The sequence below is a fragment of the Parasteatoda tepidariorum genome, chromosome 12, assembly GCF_982258835.1.
Source record: "Parasteatoda tepidariorum strain Cologne lab strain chromosome 12, Ptep-v5.0, whole genome shotgun sequence".
In the NCBI taxonomy this organism is placed as follows: Eukaryota; Metazoa; Arthropoda; class Arachnida; order Araneae; family Theridiidae; genus Parasteatoda; species Parasteatoda tepidariorum.
The window spans coordinates 36,228,990-36,255,096 of NC_141766.1; the positions used below are offsets into that span (position 1 = coordinate 36,228,990).

The 26,107-nt window shown below is 27.5% G+C and overlaps 2 protein-coding genes across 2 annotated transcripts in view; one reads left to right on the forward strand and one right to left on the reverse strand.

Moving 5' to 3' along the window:
- The window catches only part of LOC107455124 (chitin deacetylase 1), a 38,366-nt gene extending 21,167 nt beyond the window's left edge, over nucleotides 1-17,199 (forward strand). The window contains exons 2-5 of the mRNA XM_043041061.3: nucleotides 5,298-5,540; nucleotides 9,050-9,199; nucleotides 11,727-12,048; nucleotides 16,284-17,199. Coding sequence (XP_042896995.1) covers nucleotides 5,298-5,540; nucleotides 9,050-9,199; nucleotides 11,727-12,048; nucleotides 16,284-17,118 — 1,550 coding nt within the window. The 3' untranslated portion in view covers nucleotides 17,119-17,199. The remainder of the gene's footprint in view (nucleotides 1-5,297; nucleotides 5,541-9,049; nucleotides 9,200-11,726; nucleotides 12,049-16,283) is intronic.
- A 4,955-nt stretch (nucleotides 17,200-22,154) lies between these two features.
- Tace (ADAM 17-like protease Tace) overlaps nucleotides 22,155-26,107 on the reverse strand; it is a 35,377-nt gene continuing 31,424 nt past the window's right edge. Inside the window, exons 18-19 of the mRNA XM_087156087.1 lie at nucleotides 24,917-24,973; nucleotides 22,155-24,790 (exon numbers count right to left, since the gene is read on the reverse strand). Coding sequence (XP_087012213.1) covers nucleotides 24,452-24,790; nucleotides 24,917-24,973 — 396 coding nt within the window. The 3' untranslated portion in view covers nucleotides 22,155-24,451. The remainder of the gene's footprint in view (nucleotides 24,791-24,916; nucleotides 24,974-26,107) is intronic.

A 26,107-nucleotide genomic window follows, 5' to 3' on the forward strand; every position in this document is an offset into this window, starting at 1 on the left:
CAATACCTGACACGGGTCTTTTTTTAAATAATAAATCATAGTTTAAAAGAAATAAATAAAGAAAAGGGCTGTCCCATATATCTCTTATTAATTCCAAACCGCAGATGATTTTTACTTTCACAAAGAGGCATAAATATTCATGTTCTAATTGAACGATTAATTTCGATTAAATGGGCAATTATTCTTGGAAAGTTTCCTAGAAACGACACGGAGTCATATAGCGGACATTTCAAGATATTTAAATTTTCCCTTTTTGATAACATTCAACTACGCAAATAAAAATCTTGATATGTATCCCCTTCTTAAAAGCGTGTATTTTACTCTGGAACGAGCAAGCAAGCATGCATCTTGATAATATCTGTCATTATGTCTTGTTCCTAACAGTCAAAACGGAGAAACACTAAGTCTACCCTCAATGTTATATATATCATTACACTGTAATATAATATTTTCGCACTAAAATATTCCTTCTTACTTTTGATATCGAAGATAATTTTATTTACAGAAAGACTAATTTAAATTTATTTACTTTATTAAATTAATCTCTCCAATCAAAAGTACATATTAAATTTATTAATATAGATTCATTTTACTTACGATGCAATAAAAAAAGTGAGAGCTACAAGTTCCTAAGTATTATTATATCTTGATTAACATTATTATGTCTTGATTAACATTATTATACCTTATAATTTTCCATTTCAAAATTTAAACGGAAGATTTTCGGGCTTCACTTTCCGAATCAGGCATTTTAATAATAATGCACTATTTTTTTTTTACTCTTTTGAGCAACAAAAATTGTGCAGTTTAACTTGATAGTATAGCAAATAGTTTATATTCGTATTTTCAAAATGCAAAACATGCTAACTGCATCTTTTAAACACATTTAAGGAATTTAATTTATTCTTAAATTTAATCTTTTAACAGTACAAAGGGTATGTATTTTTGATTGCATAGATAGGATTTTGGAATTCCCGGAGCAGAGCATTTTCCATAAAAATTTCAAAGCTTTTATATTTTGACTTATTAGCTTTATTAATAAAATACAATATTTTATTAGATTAAGTGAGAAGAACAGCTTTGACCTCAGACCTTTCATCTATTAAATTCTTCCCAAAAAGGGAATAATAAAAATATTAGTTTTATTTTAATTTAAACGCTATGTAAATATGTTAAATATATTATATATGTTATGTTATATATATGTTATGTTATGTTATGTTATATGTTATAGATATATATATATATGTTATGTTATGTTATGTTATGTTATATGTTATAGATATATATATATATATGTTATGTTATATATATGTTATATTATGTTATATGTTATATATGTTAAATATATTAATAAGGAAGGTATTCGAAGTATTACGTGCCATTTTATATGACTTGTTTTAACTACAAAGTAATAATTTATATAAAAAAATGTATGTTATGCTTTAGTTATGCAAATAATGGTTTTCACAAATAGGAATTGTTTTAAAGCTTTATTTGGTTTCCGCTAACAAAAACATGAGTTCCTAAATTTTAAGTTAATTTAAAACTTATATCGCAGCATTTATTCTACAACTGTAAAAAAAATTAATAGTTTTGAGAGTTCTATGTAACCCATAGTTTCTATATAAACAAATTTTACACATGATATCCCATTTATCCTATTATTATCCTAATGAAAATATCCTATTATTAAATCTGACTGCTGACCAAAAGCGAAAAAAATACACTGTTAGAATTTTCATTCTAAAATTAATGCAAAATAATCGGCAGCAGTCTGTCCATCCAATTAACCGTACAGTTTACGGCAAAGACATTTTTTTTTCTTTACGGTTTTGAAACCCTTTACAACTAATATGGTTAAAAGACCATGAATATAAAACTACACGGTTTTTTTGACCATTTTGAGATAAGCTTTTCGTAATTTAACGGGTATTGGAGTAAGGTAGTAATTGAGTTATATTTTATCAAATGAGCCATGGAATGTTGTTTAAATAGTTTATCTAGTTGTTTTCTTCTATTGAACCATCTATACGCGTATGAGAGTATTCTATTCTAATAGTTAAGGATCACAAATTAGGGAGTGCAAGACACTAAAAAATATTCATGATATGCAGAAGAGATAGGAAGAAATATTATGGTGTCAACACTGAGACTCGAACCCCCATCCTGTCGGTCATGAGATATACAGATTAACCATCTCGACTATAATATGTACCCAGCTGTAAGGAAATAAGAGACTTCATTAGGAGCGATAAAATTCTGATTGTTTAACCGTATTAGGTGAAAGCAATTAAACGGTTTTTCTCACAGTTAACAGTTTGAATATCATGTTATTTGTGGATATTTAACTGTTTGGTTTGAATATGGTAAAATAACAGTTAATTAAATTATTATTTAAAAAAAAATTTCGAGAAGTTTCTAACAGTGTAACATACGAAGTAAAATTACCAAATAAGCTAAAGTAAGGAAAACGCATATCATACATTAAAATAAATTCATAAAAAAAAAGATCTTAAATTTATAGTTTTAAACTTTCTCTTCTTGTTTTCATCAAGGAATTATTTCAATATTTTTTATTGAAAAATGAAACCAGTGAATTAAACTATTTTTAATAGCAGTGTAACTTCATAAATATTGATAACTCAATGATATCAATAATCGATAATAATTCGATATAATATTCACAAAGTTATCGACACATCTTCTCGAAAAAACCAAATTCCTATCAGAAGATTTCAGAAAAATCAGCAATTTTTTTAATTATATGATTTTGAATTAATATCTGGGTTTCAATCAAATAGGTAAAAATTAAGATATGTAGAAATTTCCAGAAATCCATTAAGTATAATATAATAAATTATTTATAACTCAATGATATCACTTATCAGTAATAATTAATATTCAGCGAGTTATTGAAACATTTCCTCGATAAAACCAAATTCCTACTAGAAGATTTCAGGAAAATCAGCAATTTTTTTAATTATATGATTTTAAATTAATATCTGGGTTTCAATGGAATAGGTAAAAATTAAGGTATGTAGAAATTTCGAGAAATCCATTTAATATATTATAATAAATTATTTATAACTCATTGATATCGGTTATCAGTCATAATTAATATTCAGCGAGTTATTGAAACAATTCCTCGAAAAAACCAGATTCCTAACAGAAGATTTCAGAAAAATTAGCAAATTTTTTAATATATTCATAAGATTTAAATTAATATCTGGGTTTCAATGAAATATTTAAAAAAAATATGCAAAAATTTCGATCGAGCCATCCAAATAAACAAACGCTGTTCTCATTTTATTACGTTTTCATTTTTTGAACAGATAAAAAAGCAGAAGTAGATAAAAGAAAATTAGGCGGCATCATATAATCAATGAGGTCAGATATTTGAATAAGGCCGTTAGCTATCATTCAACTATATTTGTAAAAGAAAGAAAATTTACTAATTGAATTTCTCGGAGGAATATCGAAAGAAAATGAAAGTGAATCATGCGATTCGCTTATGAAAGTAGGCTGGAGGATACTTATTATTCATACGAAGTTTAATTTCATTTAACCTGACTGATCCTTAAAGAGTTTAAATGGTTTTTCCTAGTAAATTTTCGATTTTTCTTGAAAAAATATTTACGTTATGACCTGTTTTATTCTGAGCAATTTGACACTAAAAATTACATAATACTTAAACTTTTGAAGTTATCGCAAAAATACTAGAATCCATTCACTTAAAATAAAAAATAACGCATCCATTTTTTTAAAACTGGAATCATATGCTAACTCAAGTATTTTGGTCAAAGTTTTGTCCTTTTTCTTTTTTTTTCCTCAATTCAAGTTTTTTTCTCCTGGCGTGCATAATTATACGTCTTCTAATACAGTGGTTCCTGATTTTTTTCGGCTACAGAACCCTAAATAATCAACCTTCTTCCAGCAGAACCCCGACTTATTTTGTTCTCAATTCAAGTTTTTTTCTCCTGGCTTGCAAAATTACACGTGTTCTAATTCAGTGGTTCCTGATTTTTTTCGGCTACAGAACCCTAAATAATCAACCTTCTTCCAGCAGAACCCTGACTTATTTTGTTCCCAATTCAAGTTTTTTTCTCCTGGCGTGCAAAATTACACGTCTTCTAATACAGTGGTTCCTGATTTTTTTCGGCTACAGAACCCTAAATAATCAACCTTCTTCCAGCAGAACCCCGACTTATTTTGTTCTCAATTCAAGTTTTTTTCTCCTGGCGTGCAAAATTACACGTCTTCTAATACAGTGGTTCCTGATTTTTTTCGGCTACAGAACCCTAAATAATCAACCTTCTTCCGGCGGAACCCCGACTTAAAAAAGTTTATCAAGGTAATTGTGAACGTTATAACCTATAAAAGACCATTTTTAGAAAATTTAATTAGAGGAGGAATATTATTGTTTTATAATTGCATTACATGATATTCCCGGCAGTTAAATTTGTAATATTTGAGCTACATCTAATGATATGAATTTATTTTTGGATTAGTATATACATAAGCTGAAAATGAGTAAAATGAGCCAAATTATACCTATCATCGGTATATTTTCGCCTTTCGTAATAAATAAATAAAGTTTTCTTGTTTGTTTATACATATATAAGAAAATTTTATCGAAGGTTTCTTAAAATATTGTAAACTATTTAATTACTGTTGAAAAAAAAAATTTTTTTTTGTTCCCTTTTCCTTAAAACCTTGAAAAAGGATCTCTGTCTAGTTTTTATTTGATTGGTTTACGTTTTCAATATAATGTTTTTCAATAAAAAATATTCAATTGATTAAAATCATGATTTAAATCTCCTGGTTTTAATTTATATGATTTAAAACACTGACCTTCTGTTTAAAAGTTAAATTAACACAATCTAGATTATTACGTTGTTCGATTCTCATCGAACGTTTTCTCGATTTCTTATATAGATTGTAAATATGTCAAATGTCGATTCAATATTGTTAATAAAAATCAACTAAAATATTAATAGTATCTTACTCCGTTAGCTGAAAGAAATTTACCAAACTTAATACTAAATCCCTTATTTTTTACAAGTTTAAGAAGTTAACAGCTATAAATTAATATGTAACATTATGTTAAACGACGCGCAACTCTTGTAATTTTGAGAGTATGTGGCAAAATAATTTTTACAAACTCCAATAAGATTGGGAATATGACGATTGATTGATTAGGAATTGACGATTGAAGTACACGATTGATTGTTGGCAAATCATTTTGCATTTTTTAATTTGTGCCATACTAATACTTATTTCTTTTTAATCAATAGGTTTCTGTGCCTCAGTGGTAAAGAGACAAGTTGCAGCAGACACTCAAAACGACGCTGAACTTTGCAAAAACAGATCCCCTAGTGAATATTTTCGTCTGACAGCTGATGAAGATTGCAGGGATGTAGTTCGTTGCTCTGTCCAGGGTCTTTTGGCTCTGCGATGTCCATCTGGACTTGCATTTGACATCGAAAGTCAAACGTGCAACTGGAAGGCCAATGTGAAGAATTGCCAACAGCTAGAAAGTAATTATCGAAAATATTTCATAACCGCATAAATTTCTTTGTTCCCATTATTATATAAATACCTCTTTAATAGAAATGAGTACTTCTAACATTTATAAGAAAGGAATTTCGAGCTGCTCTTGTTTGATCTAAATCGGGAACTAAACAAAAAATTTTAATGCAATTAAGTCGTATTAATGTTAATTGTAGTTATAATATGGAATAACTATTAATATGGTGAGTCATCGCATGCAAACTTCAGAAAACAAATCTCAAAATTATAAATTATTAAATTTTTTGAGCCCGAAGTATTCGTACATACACACACCAACGCATTTCTGCAACGGCATAGCATATTCTGTCACTACATTGGATACTTTTTTCTGAAATTCATTAATGCATTGTAAATAAAATAAAGATTTGTCTATTAATACAATAAATATAAAATTTGGTACCATGTGCGCAAATAAATTAAAAGGTACTATTTTTTTAAAAGAAATTCTCAAATTTCTGCCTTTAAAAATGAATACATTGTGAGGAAACCAATATTTCTACTTTTTGGAATTAAAAGATGTATGGAAAAAAGTACGGATCTTAGATAGAAGGCAGCCTTAGGGCAAACGTTCTGATTTTCATTTGGTTAGTATAGAATGGTTGACTAATTAGTCCTTTTTAAAACTTAGCAGAAGCATTAGTGTGTCATGCTTGTTTCCTTAAAAATTAATTAAAGACGTGTAAAAAACTTTACAAAAAAAGCCTAATTTTTTAGCTTTAACTGTAAATCTTGCTTTTATTTTTTTTTTTCATTCTAGCTTTGCACAAACGCCATTTTGTTTATGTTGAAAACTTAATGATCAGACAAACTTTCACTTTTAAAGTGTTAAAGAAAGTTCATAAAAGCCAGAGCAAATAAACTATGTTACAGTGACGGCATAAAATCCAAAATATGTATGCCTTTAGAACTTGAATTTATCCTTCATTTGAAAATGTTTTCTACTCCTGATTTGCAAATGATGATTTATTCTCGAATTTAGAAGGTTTTAATTACTTTGTTTTGCAAAGGGAGTTTCAATATAGATATAAAAGGATTGTTTATGCAAGCTTAATGTGAACCTTGTAGTGCGTAAACTAACATAGTTAAATTTAACATTGTTTCACGCTTGCATGGTTTATTTGCCAATTATATTTATAAGCATTGTTGAACTTGGTGGTAAAAGTTCTTATTGACATTAAAATAAATCTTGCACTGCCATCTGGGATAAATAAGATTAACTGGATAGCATAGAGTTAGAAAACTAAAAGTACCATGATGTAATAAAAAATAAACTCATTTATTGGTTTGAACAAATTAGAGAAATTACGTGTTCAAAATAATTCCGAAAATTTCGTTTATCAAATAAACTACTTTTAATGAAACAAAAAAGTTAAGAGGAAACACGTTTGATGAACAGTTTAAATCAAATTTTCCAGATAGTATACAGAAATTGGAAAAATGAATTTAAAAGCTCGAAATAAAATCTAGAAAGCAAAAAATATTTATTCTACTTTCTAAAGGATGCTAAGTTTTTGTTTAAATATTTCCTTTCGATTGTATGTTATTTTCTTCAAAACTGCACAAAATGCTTTTAATTTTTTCTTCAAATAATTGCGGTTACTTGGGAACGAGATCAAACTAAAAAGTTTCTTTACACGTTCGAAATAACGTCCCCGTGCGAATTTTCTCAAAATTACTCTTCTTATCTCTTTGAAACTAGTAATGAATGTTTGTCACGCAATGAAAGGTTTCAAGGTAAGTTTTTCAGAGAAATTTCGATAAAAAGTAACAGTTTTATCGCAAAAAGTTTCCTTTTTTTCCTTACGATGAAAGATTTAATGGAATTTTTAATTGCTTTATCAGGGTTTTTTCTCGTGATTTTTCAGGGTTCTTTTTACTCAATGTCATCCATTTCTGAATGAATTGCGTTTAAAATTAGACAATATGAAACGTAATTTTTTAATTCTGAAATCACAACAATATGAAGAAAAAATTTGCTTGAAATTTGAGCAATTACTAAAATATATAAAAATAAGTTTATGCGAGTTTTAAGTAAAAAAGTGAGTAGTTTAAAATTTATCCATTACTAGGAGAAAAAGTTTTTTCAAACAAAACCCGAAGAAAAACAGCAGCTTTTTAGAGAATATACGATAATATTTAGATTTAGATGGCTTGTAAGGTTTTCTGTTACAAAAAGAACCGATTTTTTTTCTTTATTTTTTTTTTATTTCTTTGAATAATACGTGGAATAATAACTATTTGAACTACATTAGTAATTTATTCATGGATTAAAAAAATTTTAAAAAAAAGTGATTTTAAAAGGGTATAATAAAGATTGGGTAGTACAGTAGATTTTTCAAAATCTTTTTTTACACACACACCTTTAATAAAACCTTTCCTTATATTTCTGAAAACTAATTTTAACGTTTATTTTAAAATAATAGTAGTTTACCTTCCATTCTGTGAAGCAAAATAATACTTTTTACAGAGGCTTACACGGTTAAAATTTTAATCACATTTGCTTTTAGTTAAATTCCAAGCTCATGCATTTATTAAAAAATTAGTTTATTTTATACGGGGAATCACTTTTCACTAGTAAATAATGTCTCCCCTTCATAAGCATTAGAAATAATTAAATAAAATTAAGAAAAATAGCAAAACATGCAAAATTATCATTAACTATTTGGAGAGATAGAACATCACTTTATATTTTAATGTTTTCCATTAGGAATTTTTAGTATTTTGATTTTTTTTATTCAATCATATCGAAAGCGCGCACCAAACGCGTTGTTCTTGAGGCCCGTCGTGTGAGATTTTTCACATATATTTCTAGTTTTAGAAGTCCCACAATGGACTGGTCATAAGACAAGGTTCCCAGCAGATCACCGAAATCAAGCATCAGTGGTCAGTGAGTGGGTAGGTGACTACTTTGATCAGCGTGCGAAGGGAAAGAGTGTGCACGGTATCAGTCCTTATTAAACTCTTCTACCATAAAGTGCTCAACTTCACGCACAGGTTGTAGGCGTACGAAAGCGGAGGAGTCACCCCCTCTGCAGATAATCAACATTATGTTTGGATTCTCCTCAGAGATCTTTTCCAGACGGTAGCCGATAGCCCATTTTGTAGCTCAAGTGTGACGTAAATAAAGCACTACTACTTCTACTCAAGTTATAGGACTTTTCTACGCTTATTTTTCTTTTTTAATATTTTTCCCTTATTTGTCTTTCTCTCTGAGAATTAGTGTGACGTAAATAAAGCACTACTACTTCTACTCAAGTTATAGGACTTTTCTACGTTTATTTTTCTTTTTTAATATTTTTCCCTTATTTGTCTTTCTCTCTGAGAATTATCCTTGAAGTATGAATTAAAGCATCTATGTTTCTAACATTATGATGAGGTGTAAACTAACTTTATGCGCAAAAAAGGAGTTTATATTTTCTTTAAATAATATGAAAGTGAATACAAGATTTTAATTGCTTTTCTTTTGATATTTTAGAGCCTAGGTTGGCAACTCCACTACTTGCTACAGATGAACCTATTTGCGAGAAGGGTAAACTAGCTTGTGGCAATGGGGACTGCATCCAAAAAGAACTCTTCTGTAATGGAAATCCTGATTGTAGCGATGGTAGTGATGAAAATGCCTGCAGTATGTATCCACTTTTAATTCTTTTCAATGTTAAGAGTCTAGATAGTTTTTTCTAACAAAAATTTAATTTTTTGAAGAAATTATATATGTTATAGCCCGTTTTATTCTGAGTAATTCAACACCAAGTATTAGATAATACTTAAAAGCTTTCAAACAAAATTTCAAGCAAAAATACTGAAAATACTGAAATTGTTTAAAGTGATTTAGTCACAGTTTTTTTTTTTTTTAATCTGTTTTTTTTTTTCATTTCACATGCTAGCCAAATTTATCTTTTTCTAATAAATCTATTTAGTAAAATTTGGTAATTGATTTGAGTATAGCATGTTTCTTAAATGCGTTATAGTACTTGAATATTAGTAAACGTTCTATATTTTTATCTATTAATTATATTATCTATTAATTATATTATCTATTAAAAATGTTATCCATTAATTTTTTAAATAAATTTATCCATTAATTATATTATCTAAAGAAAATGAAAATTAGAATATAATTTTGTGATATTTCACATAATTGTTGGCATTAAAACAGTGTGCCTGTGTTAAACTCTTATGAAATTTCGAAATCCCAAGTTAAGTTTTTGATGAGTTATAGAATGTTTCAAAAGACAAATACATTGATACTTTCTCGGGAAATTTAAAACCACATTCACCCCTTAATGTGTTAAAAATATAAAAGTTTAAATGTGCAACATACTGCAGCGCAGAAAAAAATCTGCAAAAAGTTATTACATAAATAAATAAAAAAGCAAAGCACCATCAACATAGTTTCCTAAAAATTTTTACTCTTTACTAAACTGTTACTTAAGATATTAAAAAAATTAATCAATTAAATTAAACTTATTATTATCCCGTTTTAAGCCTCTATTTTAACTCAAAACAAACTCAGTTAGAACAAACAATTTTACGGGTAACTAAACAAGAGTATGCGTATTTATGATTTTCTTGAATTATAACATTATAGGTGAAGGGGGAAAATGATAAAACAAATTTAAACGAAAAAGAGTATTATTAAAATTCACTACATTGGCTATTTGAAAAAATTGTTCAAGAAGGAAAAATGCCGAAAGTTCAATTATCTTAATTTTTTTTATTTACCCATGTACCATCTACACTTATTGTGCTAAACTAAGACGTTATTTATTATTTCATTTTAAAATGATCAACAGTTTTTTAAGTGATCGAAAACATTTCACATTAAGTCAGTTTATTTAAAAAATGTATACAAAAACGTAACATTTGAAAGAAATTAATCGAATGAAATAATTTAAAAATACGGCTTTTCACTAAAAACAATACTTTATAATTCTCATTATCAATTCAAACGTTTCTTTCTAAATTTAAATTTTTGCATAAAGAATTCGTGTAGATATGTAAAAGTTTACTCCTTATATTATCAATCATTAAATTAATGAATAGAAACTATAAATAATTACTATCAAAAAAATTATTATTTGCATGAAAAAATCTTTGAGTAAGAATGTTTCGTGCGTTTTATGTATGGCAATAAGTTTTGAAGATGCAGCCAAAAAAGAGAAAAAAGAAGAAAACGGAGATCAAATTTTCAAACCATCTGAAGTCATAAAGTTAATATTATTGTTGAAAAAAATAGTCCGTTATGGAAATACGTATGTTGAAAAAGAAAATGTTTCTTTAGGGATATTGTGCGCTTTCGTTACTTATTTTTTTAATTAAATTAATACCACTGTGGAATAAATTTTTACTTGCATTTATACAAATACTTGATCTTACCTAATTCAGGTGCGGGGATTTCAAATCTAAAATTGGTTTTTTTCCTAAAGCAACAGATTTTCTTTTTTAAATGATGTTTTTAGTTTCTTTTTCTCTTTTTTTTGTCGAAATGAACTAGTTTAAAAGCGTTATAAATAACAGGATATCGCATAAATGGTGCGACAAATTTTTAGAATAATTTGTGCACATCATCACGATTAAAACTGCATAGGAACCCATGCCCGGAAATATCATCGCATGCGGCTAAGGGCGCTTCCTTGTTATGGCCTGTTCAGTAACATAAGATGAAACAATTCATAATAGGGCAGAGCTCCCAGTTGTGTATGATGACATGAAATTAATTGCAGATTAACTTAATTTTCAGAAGGTAAAATTAACAACTTGAAAATTTCATATTTGCGGCGGAATTTCAGCGGCGTTTGATATGTTATATCACCATTAAATTTTTCTTACATCTTACCGGAAAATACGTCAATGTGAAAAACAATTATATAAATACGTCAATGCGAAAAACAATTATATAAATACGTCAATGTGAAATGCGAAACAATTATATAATGTGAAACAAAATTATATAAATGTGAAACAATTTTATGTGAACAATTATATAATAACACATTGTTTCACATTATGCAATATAATGTGAAACAATTATATGTGAAACAATTATATGTGAAACAATTATATGTGAAACAATTAACAATTATATAATGTGAAACAATTATATAAATACGTCAATGTGAAATACAATTATTTAGAACTTTAATTTATTTTAGCTGTTGACAAGGATCCTAACAGAGCTCCACATTGTGATCAGAACCAATGTATATTGCCTGATTGTTTCTGCTCTCCTGATGGTACACAAATCCCAGGAAAATTGGAACCTAATTCAGTGCCACAGATGATAACAATCACATTTGATGATGCCGTCAATAACAACAACATAGATATTTACGAAAGAATTTTCAGAGAAGGCAGGAATAACCCTAATGGATGCACTATTAAGGGCACCTTCTTTGTTTCCCACAAATATACCAATTATTCTGCAGTCCAAGAACTCCACAGAAAAGGACACGAAATTGCTGCACATTCCATTTCGTAAGTATACACTAAAATCAAATTTATTATCAATGAATGTCTTCGCAATGTCACTCACCTATCATATTAATTTTTTAAAATACAAATAGTTTCTAGCATTGGATAATGATTTGAGAAATTTTATAAAATTTAAATAAATATGGTAGAACTTAAATAAAAACCAAACGAAATTTCAAGAATAACCATGTCATCAAAAACAATACTTCATCAGGGAACACACTACCCTGCTGACTACAGAAAGGCTCCAGAATGTTAGCAGGGCACTGTGTCCCCCGAAGAAATACTGTTTTTGATGACCTGCGTATTTGTGCATATAATCAATCCTATCTCTTCACATAGAACAAGCTCCTTCAATATATTATCATCAGTTCTTCAGTATTCAGCTCCTTCAATATATAACAATCAGTTCTTCAAAAGTTTAAAAATTTCAGCTTTTATTATTATTATTTTTTTAAAAAGAAATATTCCACGCTTTGAATACGTGACTGTATATTATTTTATTAATTTAAGATACTTTATAATCGAGAATTTAGAGCTCGTTATACGGGTTCTTATATAAAACCGTATAACTTCTACGCAAATCTTACTTCCGATTACTTTTTTTAAAAAAAAAGTTTCACGCAGAATTTGTATTAAAGCTAAATGGAGCAGTGCTTTTTTTATGATCAAAAATAGACCCAACACTTTAGAACGTAACATTTTAAGTTCACATTCTCGAAAATTCTACATTCTTTTATAAAATAAATTTAGTTACTTTTTTAACTTTAACCACAAGATTTTGTATAGCTATCACGTGGTACTCAAACAATAGGCATTTTTCAATCAATATGGAATTTGATAATTTTGATCAAATAAACTTCAAAGCAACGTCAAGGCTCATTTGAGATGTCATAAATGTTTAAAAAGAAATCATGTTTTTTTAAATTTGAAGTTGAGTATAACGGATTTAACAAACAGTGTGTTTCATTGCTTATTAACAATGATATTTAACTAAATAATATGTCAATTTTTTAATTTATTAAAAATATTCGTTCTTAACTCATAAGATATACACAAATATGTAAATCAATTCTCCTTAATAACTGTCAAATACAGTAAGTGAACTAATTTAGCATTTAAAAAAAAAAACTCTTCGGAATATGTTAACACGGAGGTTCTAACACTTTTTTCCCCAAAGAGAATTCATTGTGTAACTTTTTGAAGATAACTGTAAATTGAACCTAAAATGAAATATAAAGATCTCAAAGATTTGTTTCGCATCACATTATAATGAAAATTCTTTAAAAACATTAAATTGAAAACGCAGAGTGCACACCTGAAAATATTTCAAATGCATTTCAGAGCTCAAGCCAATCTTAACAAAATTCATTTATAAAGAATTCGTTACGCATTTTTTTTTTAAACATAACTTCAAATTGGAAAAGCAATAAGATATAATGATTCGTATCGCATAATAATTTTAAAGACCTAAAAATATTAAACTGAAAATGCAATACGTACCTAAAAATATTATAATTCAAATGAATTTCAAAGCCCAAGGAGCAATCTCGTTTATCCGTTTATTCTTACAGCGTTCCACTGTTACAATAACTAAGCAAAACGAATTTGATTTATCGTCTGCCAAGTGAAATAAAAATAATTACATACAAAAGAATAAATAAAATATCCAGAAAAGCATATGAGACTGCGGTAAAAGTTTTCAAGAATATTTATAGTTGATGAAAATATAAAAATTTGAATTAAACTGTTGAAAAGAAAAATAAAGAATTTATTAAAAGACTTGCTATATATTAAATTCATTGTAAAATATCGTTTGCGAAGTTTCAGCTTACGGCTCACTAAACAGGAAAAATATTGCAAGCATTTTTAAATTATTACACTTTTCTTTATTTCTAAACACCTGATTTTGAAATAATATGAAAAAATAGTAAATGAGCATATTACTTTTTCCCCATCGCTTTTAACGAACAGAGTTAACCAAAACATAGCGAAAACTGAAAGGGATTTTTTTTTTCATTTTGTCACAAATATATTTTTGATATCCCATCGTAAGTGCCATCATCCGTAACCTTAAATTAATCTTCTCGGGGGTTACGTATCCTCCCTGTAAATCACCGAATCAAGCATCACTGGCAGCGGTTGATCAGTGAGCGGGTGGGTAACCACTATGACCAGCCTGCGAAGGGACCGTAGCTTGACTTCGCGCGTAGGTTGTCGGAATACCAAAGGGAGGAGCCATCCCCTTGCAGAGGATCAAAATTGTGATGGCACATCTTCAGATGATCCTCAGGGATGTTTCTCAGACCATCGCCATTGTGCAGCTCTAGTACGACGTAAATAAACTGCTTCTATCACTACTTCTCAACACGAATGATGTGCAAGGGGAAAAAAAAGGAAAGATTCTTTTAATAGAAATTTTCTTTCTTTTTGTTTTCTAAAGAAAATGTTCAATTTTTTCTAAGAAGGAAAAAAAAATAGAAATTTTTTTTAGAAATATGATTTTTATCATACGTCTAGGAAAAAAAATTTTAATTTTTAAGAAAAAATTATTTTTCAAACAAATGCTTACATTTTACATAATATACAATAGTTTAAAATTAATGTTTTCTAAATTTGACCTTAATGAAAAATCAATAGATTTAATATCATATAGTAATGATGTATAGTACTAATTTATGTAATTTAAATTGAAAAAAAAGCATTGGATTAACGAGCTTTATAATTAGGTGCAAAAATTTCCGATAACAGCATTTTCTCAAACTTAAGGAGTTCTTTTCTAATTCACTTACAAGTGTTTTATTTTCCAAGCTAGGTTGACCCCCTCGATAGTATATAGGTGTTCTAAAACTAAGTTTATGGTATAGATGATATTATTATTAATAATAAAGAAACTACAAAAAAGCGTGAACATGTTTAATTTTTCATGTATTTAGATGCATTTCATTGAATGTTAAGTTTAATGACCCACGAGACAGATGAGGCTACGTATCGCCAATCTCAAGGTAAAAAAATATATACCCTCGGCAATAAAATCAAAAAATGTTAGAAACTATGTCTGACGCAAAACGAAACAATAAATAGTGTCGCTAGGGTGGCTATGCGTCATAAAACCCGCGTTTACCTAGAATAAAAAAGGACAAATGCCTGAGGGAGAATTCAGATGCAATTTTGAAAATTCGTGAATCTCATCTTAAATTTGTTTATTAGTTTCGAAATAAAACATACTTTCTTTGAATAAAAACAAAAAATTTTCCTAAAGAATTTAAATTCTTAACCCTGTTATAACTACAGGGGTCAAATTTTTCAGTTTGCAGTTGATCCTCACTCCCAACCGGGATCAAAAATATATATTCATTTAGAGAAAAGAATTTTTGTGTTTTATTTTTTGTTGTTGTTTAAACTAGTAATGTTTTCTGTTATTTATTTAATATTATTGCGATTTTTATGAAATTATTTAATTGAAAAGCTTGTGAAGAAAGAAATTTTAAAAGAATGTTTTTCTAATAACAACGTAATAAATGAATTACGAAAAAGATATCCATTTATGAAAAATTCCATTAGTATTCTATATCGAATAAAAATACCCAAATTCAACAAAGAAGTCTATTTTACTGATAACCATTCTCAACGTTTATTTTTTTCCTTTTTATATTAATGTAAACCATATTTCAGCACATTTATTTTCAGTTTATGCATGCATTAAAATCAAATTCGAATTGGACTAGATGCCTCTCCATACCTGCGAATTTAACTGAATGACATAAAACCAATTTTAAGACTAATATTGCTAAAACGATATAATGAAAAAATTTCATTCTTCATTCCTTCACAAAAAATTTTCAACATAATTAATAAAATTTAGATCATTACATATTTTCAAAATAATTAATAGTCCTTCGTTAATATATTTACAATTGTTTAATGAAATTTATTCATTAAGTGTCGAGGTTCCGCCAAAAGAAGCTCGATCATTTAGGGTCGAGCTTCTTCGAAAAATCTAGTGAACCGCTCGCTGATCTAGTCCGGAGGAGGTAATGCAATTTTTAATTGATTACATCAAATTAAATGCAAAATATGTAGTTCAAATTAAGTGCAATATTGTTATAATAGGGATACATTTTTATTTATTATGCAATCAACTCATTCAGAAAAACAAATTTATTTGTATAAGCCATATTAGCATTTCAGTAAGTTCATATATTTGAATGCTTCATGGTTCTATTTTTCTATTATAGACACAGAAACGAAGAAAAATACTGGAGTGAGGCAACTGTAGAAGGCTGGGCTAAAGAAATGGCTGGAGTTAGGCTTATTATTGAAAGATTCTCTAATATTACAGATAACTCAGTTGTAGGCATTCGTGCACCCTACTTAAGAGTAGGAGGTAACAACCAATTTTTCATGATGGAAGAACAAGCTTTCCTTTACGATTCCACAATTACAGCTCCACTTAGTAATCCTCCTCTTTGGCCATACACCCTTTACTTCCGTATGCCCCACAAATGCCACGGCAATGGCCAAAATTGTCCAACTCGATCCCACGCTGTATGGGAAATGGTCATGAACGAATTGGACAGACGAGATGATCCAAACTTCGACGAAGAACTTGCAGGTTGTGCTATGGTAGACAGTTGCAGCAATCTTCTTACAGGAGAACAATTTTACAACTTTTTAAATCACAATTTGGAAAGGCATTATCGTACCAACAGAGCTCCTCTTGGACTTTTCTTCCACGCTGGGTGGTTAAAACTTAATCAAGAATTCAACGATGCTTTGATTCAGTGGGTTGATGAAATGCTTGATAAAAATGATATTTACTTTGTTACAATGACACAGGTACTGCAATGGATGCAGTCCCCAAAAGACTTGTCTGCTATTAGAGATTTTGCTCCATGGAAAGAAAAGTGTGAAGTTAAAGGTCAACCATTGTGCTCACTTCCTAATGCCTGTCCTCTAACAACAAGAGAGCTTCCAGGAGAAACTATTCGCCTTCATACTTGCATCGAATGTCCTCAAAATTATCCATGGGTAGAAGATCCAACTGGAGACTACTTCGCATTTAAAAAATAATTTCGTATAGACATTAAAATTTCAAACTTTCATACCATACACTTGTACAGAAAATAAAATTTCTTCGTATTTTTTCCATAATTTTGTCATTGAATTATTTATAATGTTAAGTTTTAATAGAAAAATATGCGTGAAGAGAAAGAGCAACTATTGTGCTTATTACCAAATATTTCTCTAATAGCAACAGAACTTACAGTAGAAAACATTTATTTTCATATTAGCATCGAATGTCCTGAAAATTATCCATAGGTTAAACATCTGATTGGAGAATATTTCACATTGAAAAAAATAATTTTGAATAGACATTATTTTTAAAATGTGAAATAGTCTCCACTGTTTTTTTTAATTAAAAATATCAAAGAAAAATGAAAACTTCAAAATGGAATAAAACAATCTGAAAACTTCATAAATTTTTATTAAATAAAGCAAGCTATAAAGCAAATCTTTTAAATTGTTTGTTTCAATCAAAGTAATTTCTTAATAGCTGATACAAAAAATTTCTAATGATAATTAAAATACATTTGTTAATATAAATAACACATATATTAAAAAATGTAAAATAAAATATATGTATTCTATTTTAAACAAGTAAATATTTTTAAATGTAGATAGCATTTCCTATAGCAGCCTTGTTATAATTTAAACACCCAGCAACGTTTTGTGAAAACATTATTAATTTTTTAAGTTAAAAAAAACCTTAAGTTAAGCTAAGTAAAGAACTAAATTTGAGCATTAAAATAAAATAATTCTAAAAACTTTAGTAATCAGTACATTATAATAATAAATGTGCACTTAAATATCATAACAGAAAAAGTTAAATATTTAAGTGATTAAAAAACATTTTTAACTCTCTTTCAAAAAAAATTTTTTTGTAAGTAAGTCAAATATATTTAAGTAATGAAAATTAATTTAAAAAAGGAACAATGAAGTAATTTTGAAAAGTAGTGTACATTAATGAAAAATATATAAGTATTTCATGTATTGAGTTGGTGAAGCAGTTTGTTCTTATATCCCCTGTTACTAGGTGAAAGTAACTACTCAGATTTTTGTGTTTTGACTTTTACCAAATAGTTTTCATCTGATCATCAAAATGTTTTTCTAATACCTTTCACATTTTTAGAATGAAATTAGATCTATAATTGAACATAATTTACATGTTTTGGTGCAGTTTAGTTATGCTTCCATAAGGGAAAAAATTCTTTCACCAACCTTATATGTATACTCATTTACTAAAGTTATCAACTTGTATTTAAAATTTTAAAAGCTTACCAAAGATTTCTAAGACATTTAACAAAACAAAAAAATTAACATAAGTTGTTTGAATGCAATATATAATCAAAAGCAAAAAATAATACTGCCTAAAATAGTTTTCACCAGCATTAACCAGTGTTAAGTTTGTTCACATAATTAGCACTTTGAAAATAAACATTTATGTATAACTAAACAGTATAGTTAAAAATTGAAACATAAAAGCTAAAAATAACACTAAAAAAGCATTTACTTTGAATAAAAATGATTTTGACATTAAAAAAAACCCATAAAAAACATTAGTCTAAAAAAATTTTTTTACAGAAAAAATATTAGAAGAAAAGTTAAAATATATATATAAAAAAGGAAAAATATACCCTGAACAATTCATTAAGACTCTTCAAATAATTTTCCTATTAAAAAAGCGTTACAACTATCACACCCATTTTTAAATTTCAAACTATATCTGAAACATAAAGTAAAAAAAAAAAATCTAAAATTTTGATTTTGAATAGAGAAATTACTTTCATTGTCAAAACTATAAAAACATGTTTAAACAAACTTTGTGTTTTTTATTAATATTTGATCTTACTCTTACACAATATTTGAGTAAATCATACAAATATTTTTGTTTAATAAAAAGATGAATTTGATCTCAAATTTACAACAAGTAATCAACAATTATTCACAGAAAATATATAGGTATTTATAACACACAGCATAGTAAACTTTAAACTAATTTAAACACAAATATTGCTTTTCTTTAATTTTTGAAATGCAACTCAGCAACCATTAAAATTTTTGAATACACGCATGAAACATAGATATTCTAATTACATCAAACAGCATATAGTCATCAAATCATGGGACAATCAATACATTTTAAATTTCAAAAGTACACCAAATGCTCACAATTTACGAACATATATCTATTAAAAATGTGTATTGAATGAACATGAATAAGTGCATAATTTTCTCATTACATGATAAAGCTTCAGATAACATTTAAATTAATTTATAAGAATAAAACTTAATTTTACACCACAGTATAACAGTTTTTAACATGAGTCAATTTTACATAATAAAGGAAGAAAACCTTTTCTTAAATTAAAGCTATATTTACAATACAAATATCTCAATTTTTAGTCACATCAAAATAGAAAAAATATGGTAACATTTATACGATTTAAAATAATTATTTACAGTACTAATGATTTAAGCACACAACCAGACTTCGATTTTTTTTTATGGATTGAGCATATTTATAAAATGTTTGAAACATTACAGCAATAATATATACATTAATATATATAAATTTTACCTTTGAGGTCTAAGTTAATTGTGAGGATACAATAAATATTATTGTATGAATCTTGCTTTTTAAAATCATACTAATACATTAAAATGTATTGTTTCCAAATTAACTGTTTTTTTCCTCATTATTTTAATAATTTTAGGAAATTCAAAATTTCAGTTACTAGTATGTTAAAAATGTATACAATATTTCTAAAAATAAAATAAAATATCTGAAATATGAGTGAGTGACATAATGCAATTGCAAGCATTTAACCAAATAGACCATAATAAAAAAAAACCTTTCTATAAAGATGAAGGGAAAAACTGTTCCTGGTATTTCATGCTTCTGTAAAATCCACAAATCGTTAGATTATCATTAATATTTTACTAATTAGGTATCTAAATCTAATTTTAAAAATTGAAAGGATAATCCTATCCTATCAAAATTAGTGGATTTTGCAAACGTTTAAGAAGTTTTCTCCTCTATCTGCCAGCAATAGTTATAGTAAGATCTAATTTAAGGGGATATACAGTGTGGTTCAAAAATTTATGGCACAAATGTAAAAGTTTCATGGAAACTTAAGTGTAGAAGAACAATAGATGCAATAGATAGCTTGCTATAAACAAAAATAAAATATTTTAACTATTAAAATTTTAATAAATAATGAATTTTGTTCATAAATACAAACTCATAGCACGAAAGTTATTTTAATAAAATTTCAGTAGATCAAAAAGGCCAACAAAAAATACTATTTAATAACAGCCATACTTTGATAACATTTAAAATTAAATTTCCATCAGCTGAAATAAAACTGCTAACTATGAGAATTATTTCAATAAATCTTTGCAGCTATTTTTATGAACATTGTTTTGTGTGCTGTAGCTTTGGATTAACTGCTATTGACTAGCACAGAAATAATTAAAAAAATTAATGATGTTGGAGCCTTTGTCTTCAGAACTTAAGTTTTTTTTCATAAAATAGGCCTCTCATGATTGTTTTGTTTCCTTAAATGTATCATGATATACATCAAAACTTTAGCAAGTACCAAGAAATACTAGCAGTTGTATTCCAATTTTGAAAAATTTGAACAGAGTATATGGAATATCCTATTTCTTATATAACTTTATTGGTGCTATGCACTAAGTTATTATATATAATTGAATTGCCATCAGTTACATGCTGAGGATAAATTTAAACTCTATATAAATACAATTCAAAAAACAAAAACTTAATAGTATTCTCTAGAATAAACAAGGTATTCTTAATTTTTAAGAAACATAACAAAATTACAAGAAATTTTAATTTATCTCATAAAAAAATTGTCAGCGCATATTTACAAAATAACTTTATATTGGCACAAATAAATTACAAATTTTAGAGAACTTTGACTTTATTTTACCGATTCAACACTTACCTTAGTTTATACAGAATATTTTTGCATGTTCAGACTTTGTTTTGAACAATATTAATTTAAAAGAAATTTAATATTATTCATGTGAAATTTTAAAGCAAAAAATATCCTAAATTTTTAAAAGAAATTCACAGATAGTTTTAAATTAGATATTCTAGACCAGCAAGAGCTCAAATTTGTTGAGATAATAAAAAAACCAAGAATCATAATATAAAGTAACATTTTTATAATTTTAAATACTTATATACTAAGTGCTTCAAATGATATTAAACTAAATAGCTATTTAATTATAAAACATTTATTTTCTACTAAACTGTGTATTACTTTTTTTTTCTAGATAAAAGTATAGATGTAAAATGTTTGACATAGTAATAAAGTTCCATGGCATATTTTAATAACTTTTAATTCAACTAATGAAAAATAGTAAGTTACTCTGAATAAAACTAAAATCTTATTAATTTTATATTAATTAGGCTTACTGTATTATAAGAACTGACAAAGGTATGGAAATTTTCATGTCAAAAATTTCATATTAATGCTAAATCAAATTAACCCCTTAACTGCCGCGGGCGTATATATACGTCTCAGCCAGACGATGCGTTAACTGCCGCAGGTGTATATATACGCTTTCTCGAAGTACGATGCTTTGCATTGCGCTGCTATAAATAGAACTACACCCCCTACTTCCGAATGCAGTAAAATGGCCTTGAAAGTGTTTGCTTTGCGAATGTATTACAAATTTCGGAGGAGGGGGAATGGGAAAAGGATGTTATGGAAAAGTGATATCATATTAATCGCTTGCGTGTATTTATTTCAGTAAGGTACGGTTTATTCTTTTTTCGCTTTTGTTTCCCGTATGTATTTGGTGCTTTTTATTCCTTCCATCAACGTCTTCAAAGAGAAATGCATCGCGAAAATGTGCTGTTTCTTCATGAAAAAAAATTCTTCGTGAATCCCGCTATCAGTGCGATGAATGTGATGTTGGTTTATGTATCCAACCATGTTTCAGGATTTATCATACAACAGCTAAGTTTTAACATCTTTTATATTGTATTTTTATTATTTAATTTAAAATTTGTATTTTCTTTCTTTCCTTTTTCTTCTAAAATTAAACTGTTTTTAAATTGCAAAGCGTGCATCATTTTTCCCACTCAAAACACCGTGTAAGAAAGTGCACTTGAGCGTAAAACGGTGGCACTGGGGAGTGAATCACGTTAATTTTACTCGGCAGTTAAGGGGTTAAAGCAGGTCCTCGTTCAAAGTATTATCAAATCACAACTTATAGTGATTTTTAGATGAAAACACATAATGAGCAATAAAATTACATGCGTCTAGAAAAATTTGGTTCAATAAATTGTTTTAAAATTTTAATAGAATTGAAAATGACAAGAAGTCAAAAATAAAATTTAACACAAGAATAAAAAAAAACACAACAATAATTTGATCTAATAGCTGCAAATTTGATAACTTTTGAGCAATTAGAAAAAAAGGACACAATATAAATGAAAAATGTTTCACATAAATGAAATATAGTGTTAGTTCAACTTAACATGTCAGCAAAAAAAAGTTATAATTTAAAATATTTTACACATGCGCAGCGACTTTAGTCTATTATTCACAGTATATTATCAGACTAATGAAAATATTGCAGAATTTGTACTTTTGAATTGACTAAGAGATGAAAAGGAATACAGTTCAAGATCAATTATCAAATTGCATGTTGCATTTACAGTCTTCAAGACAAAACATCGGTAAATTAATTTATCATTTTTTTTTCCATCTGTAAGTCTGAAACAGATTTAAGTGGCTTTGCTGATAATCTTAAGTAATCCCCATTGTAAATATTTGATCTATAATTTTTCTTTCAATTGCACTGCTAAAAGGAAGTGATAGTAATATTTAAAGAAATTAAAGGTGTGAAATACTAATTTAAAATCACATTCAACCAAAAAAAACTAATATACATATATATAAGAACTAAATTTTTATGCTTTTGAACATTCAATAACATGTACCATTTTCCTATTACAGGAGTTTGTTTACATATATAAAAATAATGGCAGTGATTCCTCACATAGAGCAATTAATCAGAAATAATTTTTTTCTACCCCTTAAACATTTTGAGTATTTTAATGTCTTATATTAACTGTTGAACAATTAATAAAATTTATATGAATTATTTATAAATATTTCTTTAAGTATATTAAAAGTCTTTGGAAACAGCCCAACCCAATTAAAATAAATTAGGTATGATTCTTTACTAAAAGCCTGATATAAATTTGAGGTCTATTGTACATGATAACTTTATAGTAACTAATTTTCAAACTAGATTTATCAAAATTTAAAAAATTATCAAACTAATTATCTGGCATTCCAATTTATAGAATTCAGGTAATGGATCTGATACTATATTCCTCTACTACTGTCTGATAATAAAACTGCATTTTAAAATGATGATTAGAGAGCAAGCATAAAAACTTAAGCTTCAGTTTATAATACCCCTTGTAAATTGTCAATGTTACTTGTGATAAAAAGTATACTTAAAACTACAGGTATGATAGCAGAAAAGCAAAAAAATGACTTGTTATTTAACAAATATACAGTGATAGTTCTGTGGGTTATATATTTGGTATTTATATTTAAAAAAAGAATACACTTTATAAGCACCAATAAAATAAATTCATGGATAGGAACAAAGTGATATCCAACCAGACGTCATGAATTTAAAAATATTCTAAGATAAAATGACTTGTAATTAAAAGTATACTTAAAACTATGATAGCAGAAAAGCAAAAAAATTACTTTCATATTTAACAGATGCACAGCAATAGTTTTATGAGTTAAATATTTGGTATTTATATTTAAAAAAAGAATATACTTCAAAAGCACCAATAAAATAAATTCATGGATAAGAACAAACAAAATGATATCAAACCAGACGTCATGAATTTAAAAATATTCTACAGACGTCATGAATTTAAAAATATTCTAAGATAAAATGACTTGTACAAACCTGCCATCAAACTTAGTAGGTATTTAAGCAAAATCACATCTATAGTGAAAAGTAATAGATATTTATATTTGGCTTTGCATTGACTCATGGTGAAAAATTAAGTAAAAAGCTCTTTTTATAGTCTAAATTTACTTCAGATAACAATATCTGAAGTTCAAAACAATGAATAATCAGCAGAGCAACCAAACAATAAATATCACAGACTAGAGAGTGTGTGTAGACGGATACTGCTGCAACTTTTGTATCTTATTCTGCTCAACCTACAACCTGCCTTATAAACTGCTGATATTTAAAACAGCTTTTAGTTTTTGGCTTGAACTTGAGCGATTCTTGCAGCAGCCCTATCTACACACTGTCTCATGTGTCACAAAGCCGTAAAAGCTTCTGTGACAACACTTGGGGGTTTAGGTCTATAAGTATGCAAGTCTTCTGCCCCATGAGTGCTTCTAAGTGGCGGGAAGTGCCTGTGACGGGGAGCATAATATTCTGAATCTGAATGGGCATAGTGATGTTGAGGGGAAGGCTCTGGTCTGTATGTGGCTCTTGGGAAGAGGCGATCATTATGGTCACCATAATAGCGATAACATTCTTTAGAAGTTGGAGTGTTACGAGTGGCTGTAGTATCTGGTCGAAAACGATTTTGTCGTTTGATATGTATAACACGAGTGCCTTTATCTTTTGGAAGGCTGAAAGGTTTGGAAATCTGAAATATAATGATTAATATTATTAGATATTTTGAAAAGACAACAAAAATAAATAAACAAAAACTGAAAAAGATGCATTGTTCTAAATTGAAAAAGTATTATGAGCATGCCAGCTGAAACATTACCTCTCTTTTTGTTTTTCCACTAATTACTCTTTCATATTCTTCTCTCTTTTTACGATCCTAGAAAAAAAAACGGTTTTAATATAATAATACTATAGAAGTAGCACTTTAAGCTATTTAAAAATTGACATATTTTATCAACAACTACATTTAAACAAAAACTAATTTTGTTGTTTGAAAAATTAAACTTAGGATTCATTAATGTTCCTGTAGAAAAGAATAAACAATAAAAAAAATATGAATTTGAAGTAACATGGACAGTTAAACTTTGATTTAAATCTTTTGCAATTCCAATAATAGAAATTTTTTTTATTTTTAAATGCAATATTTTCAATATCTCATTTGAGATCAGATTAGATTTGGGATCAGAAAATCATTCAAAATTTTAAAGCAAAATTTCATTATCAAATGATAAAAAAATCTTATTTACGTGGGAATAAAATTAAATGCTAACATTTTAGAAGTCAAATGGCTTTAAGATAAGACATGAAATGAAGTAACTGCTGTAATTATTAAGAGCTGATTAAAGAAAGCAAAAATTTAATAAATATAAAGAAAGAATTTGTTTGCAAGATAATTGATTAAAACTTTCTAATTGCAAGAAGTTAAAAAAACGAGAATAAAGAAAGTTGATAAATGAAGAAGGAAGGAAGAGTTTGTTACTACTTGTAATAAGGTTGCAGTATATGGGTGACAGAAAGGATGCAAAAATAATAAATGAGGTAACAGCATCCAAGGATACATTAAAAGAGGATCAAATATGAAAAATAAACGCTTTTGATTTCAACAAGATGTTATTTAAAATAAAGAAGGTATGTCAGGAATGTTTACAGCATGGATATTTACTGAATTTAGATCTGGCATAAAATATGATACATTTAGAGTCTGGAGAACTTAATTGAAAAGGAAAATAAGAGCAAAATAAAAAATCATGCAGCAAACTTATTTTAATTACTGCTTCAAATGTAAGTAAATCATTCATAATAAATTAATAATTTTATTTTACTCCTTTTCTGTTCCGCAAGTAAAGATATGCTATATAACATTTAAAAATGCTTATGCAGTAATTACTTTGACTAAAATGTTACAAATACAGTACAGAACCCGTTATTCGGAAATCAGAAAACTATAAAACCAGAACGAAATTCGATAAATTTTCTCGCCATTTAAAAAAAAAAAACTTTTTTTCCTCAT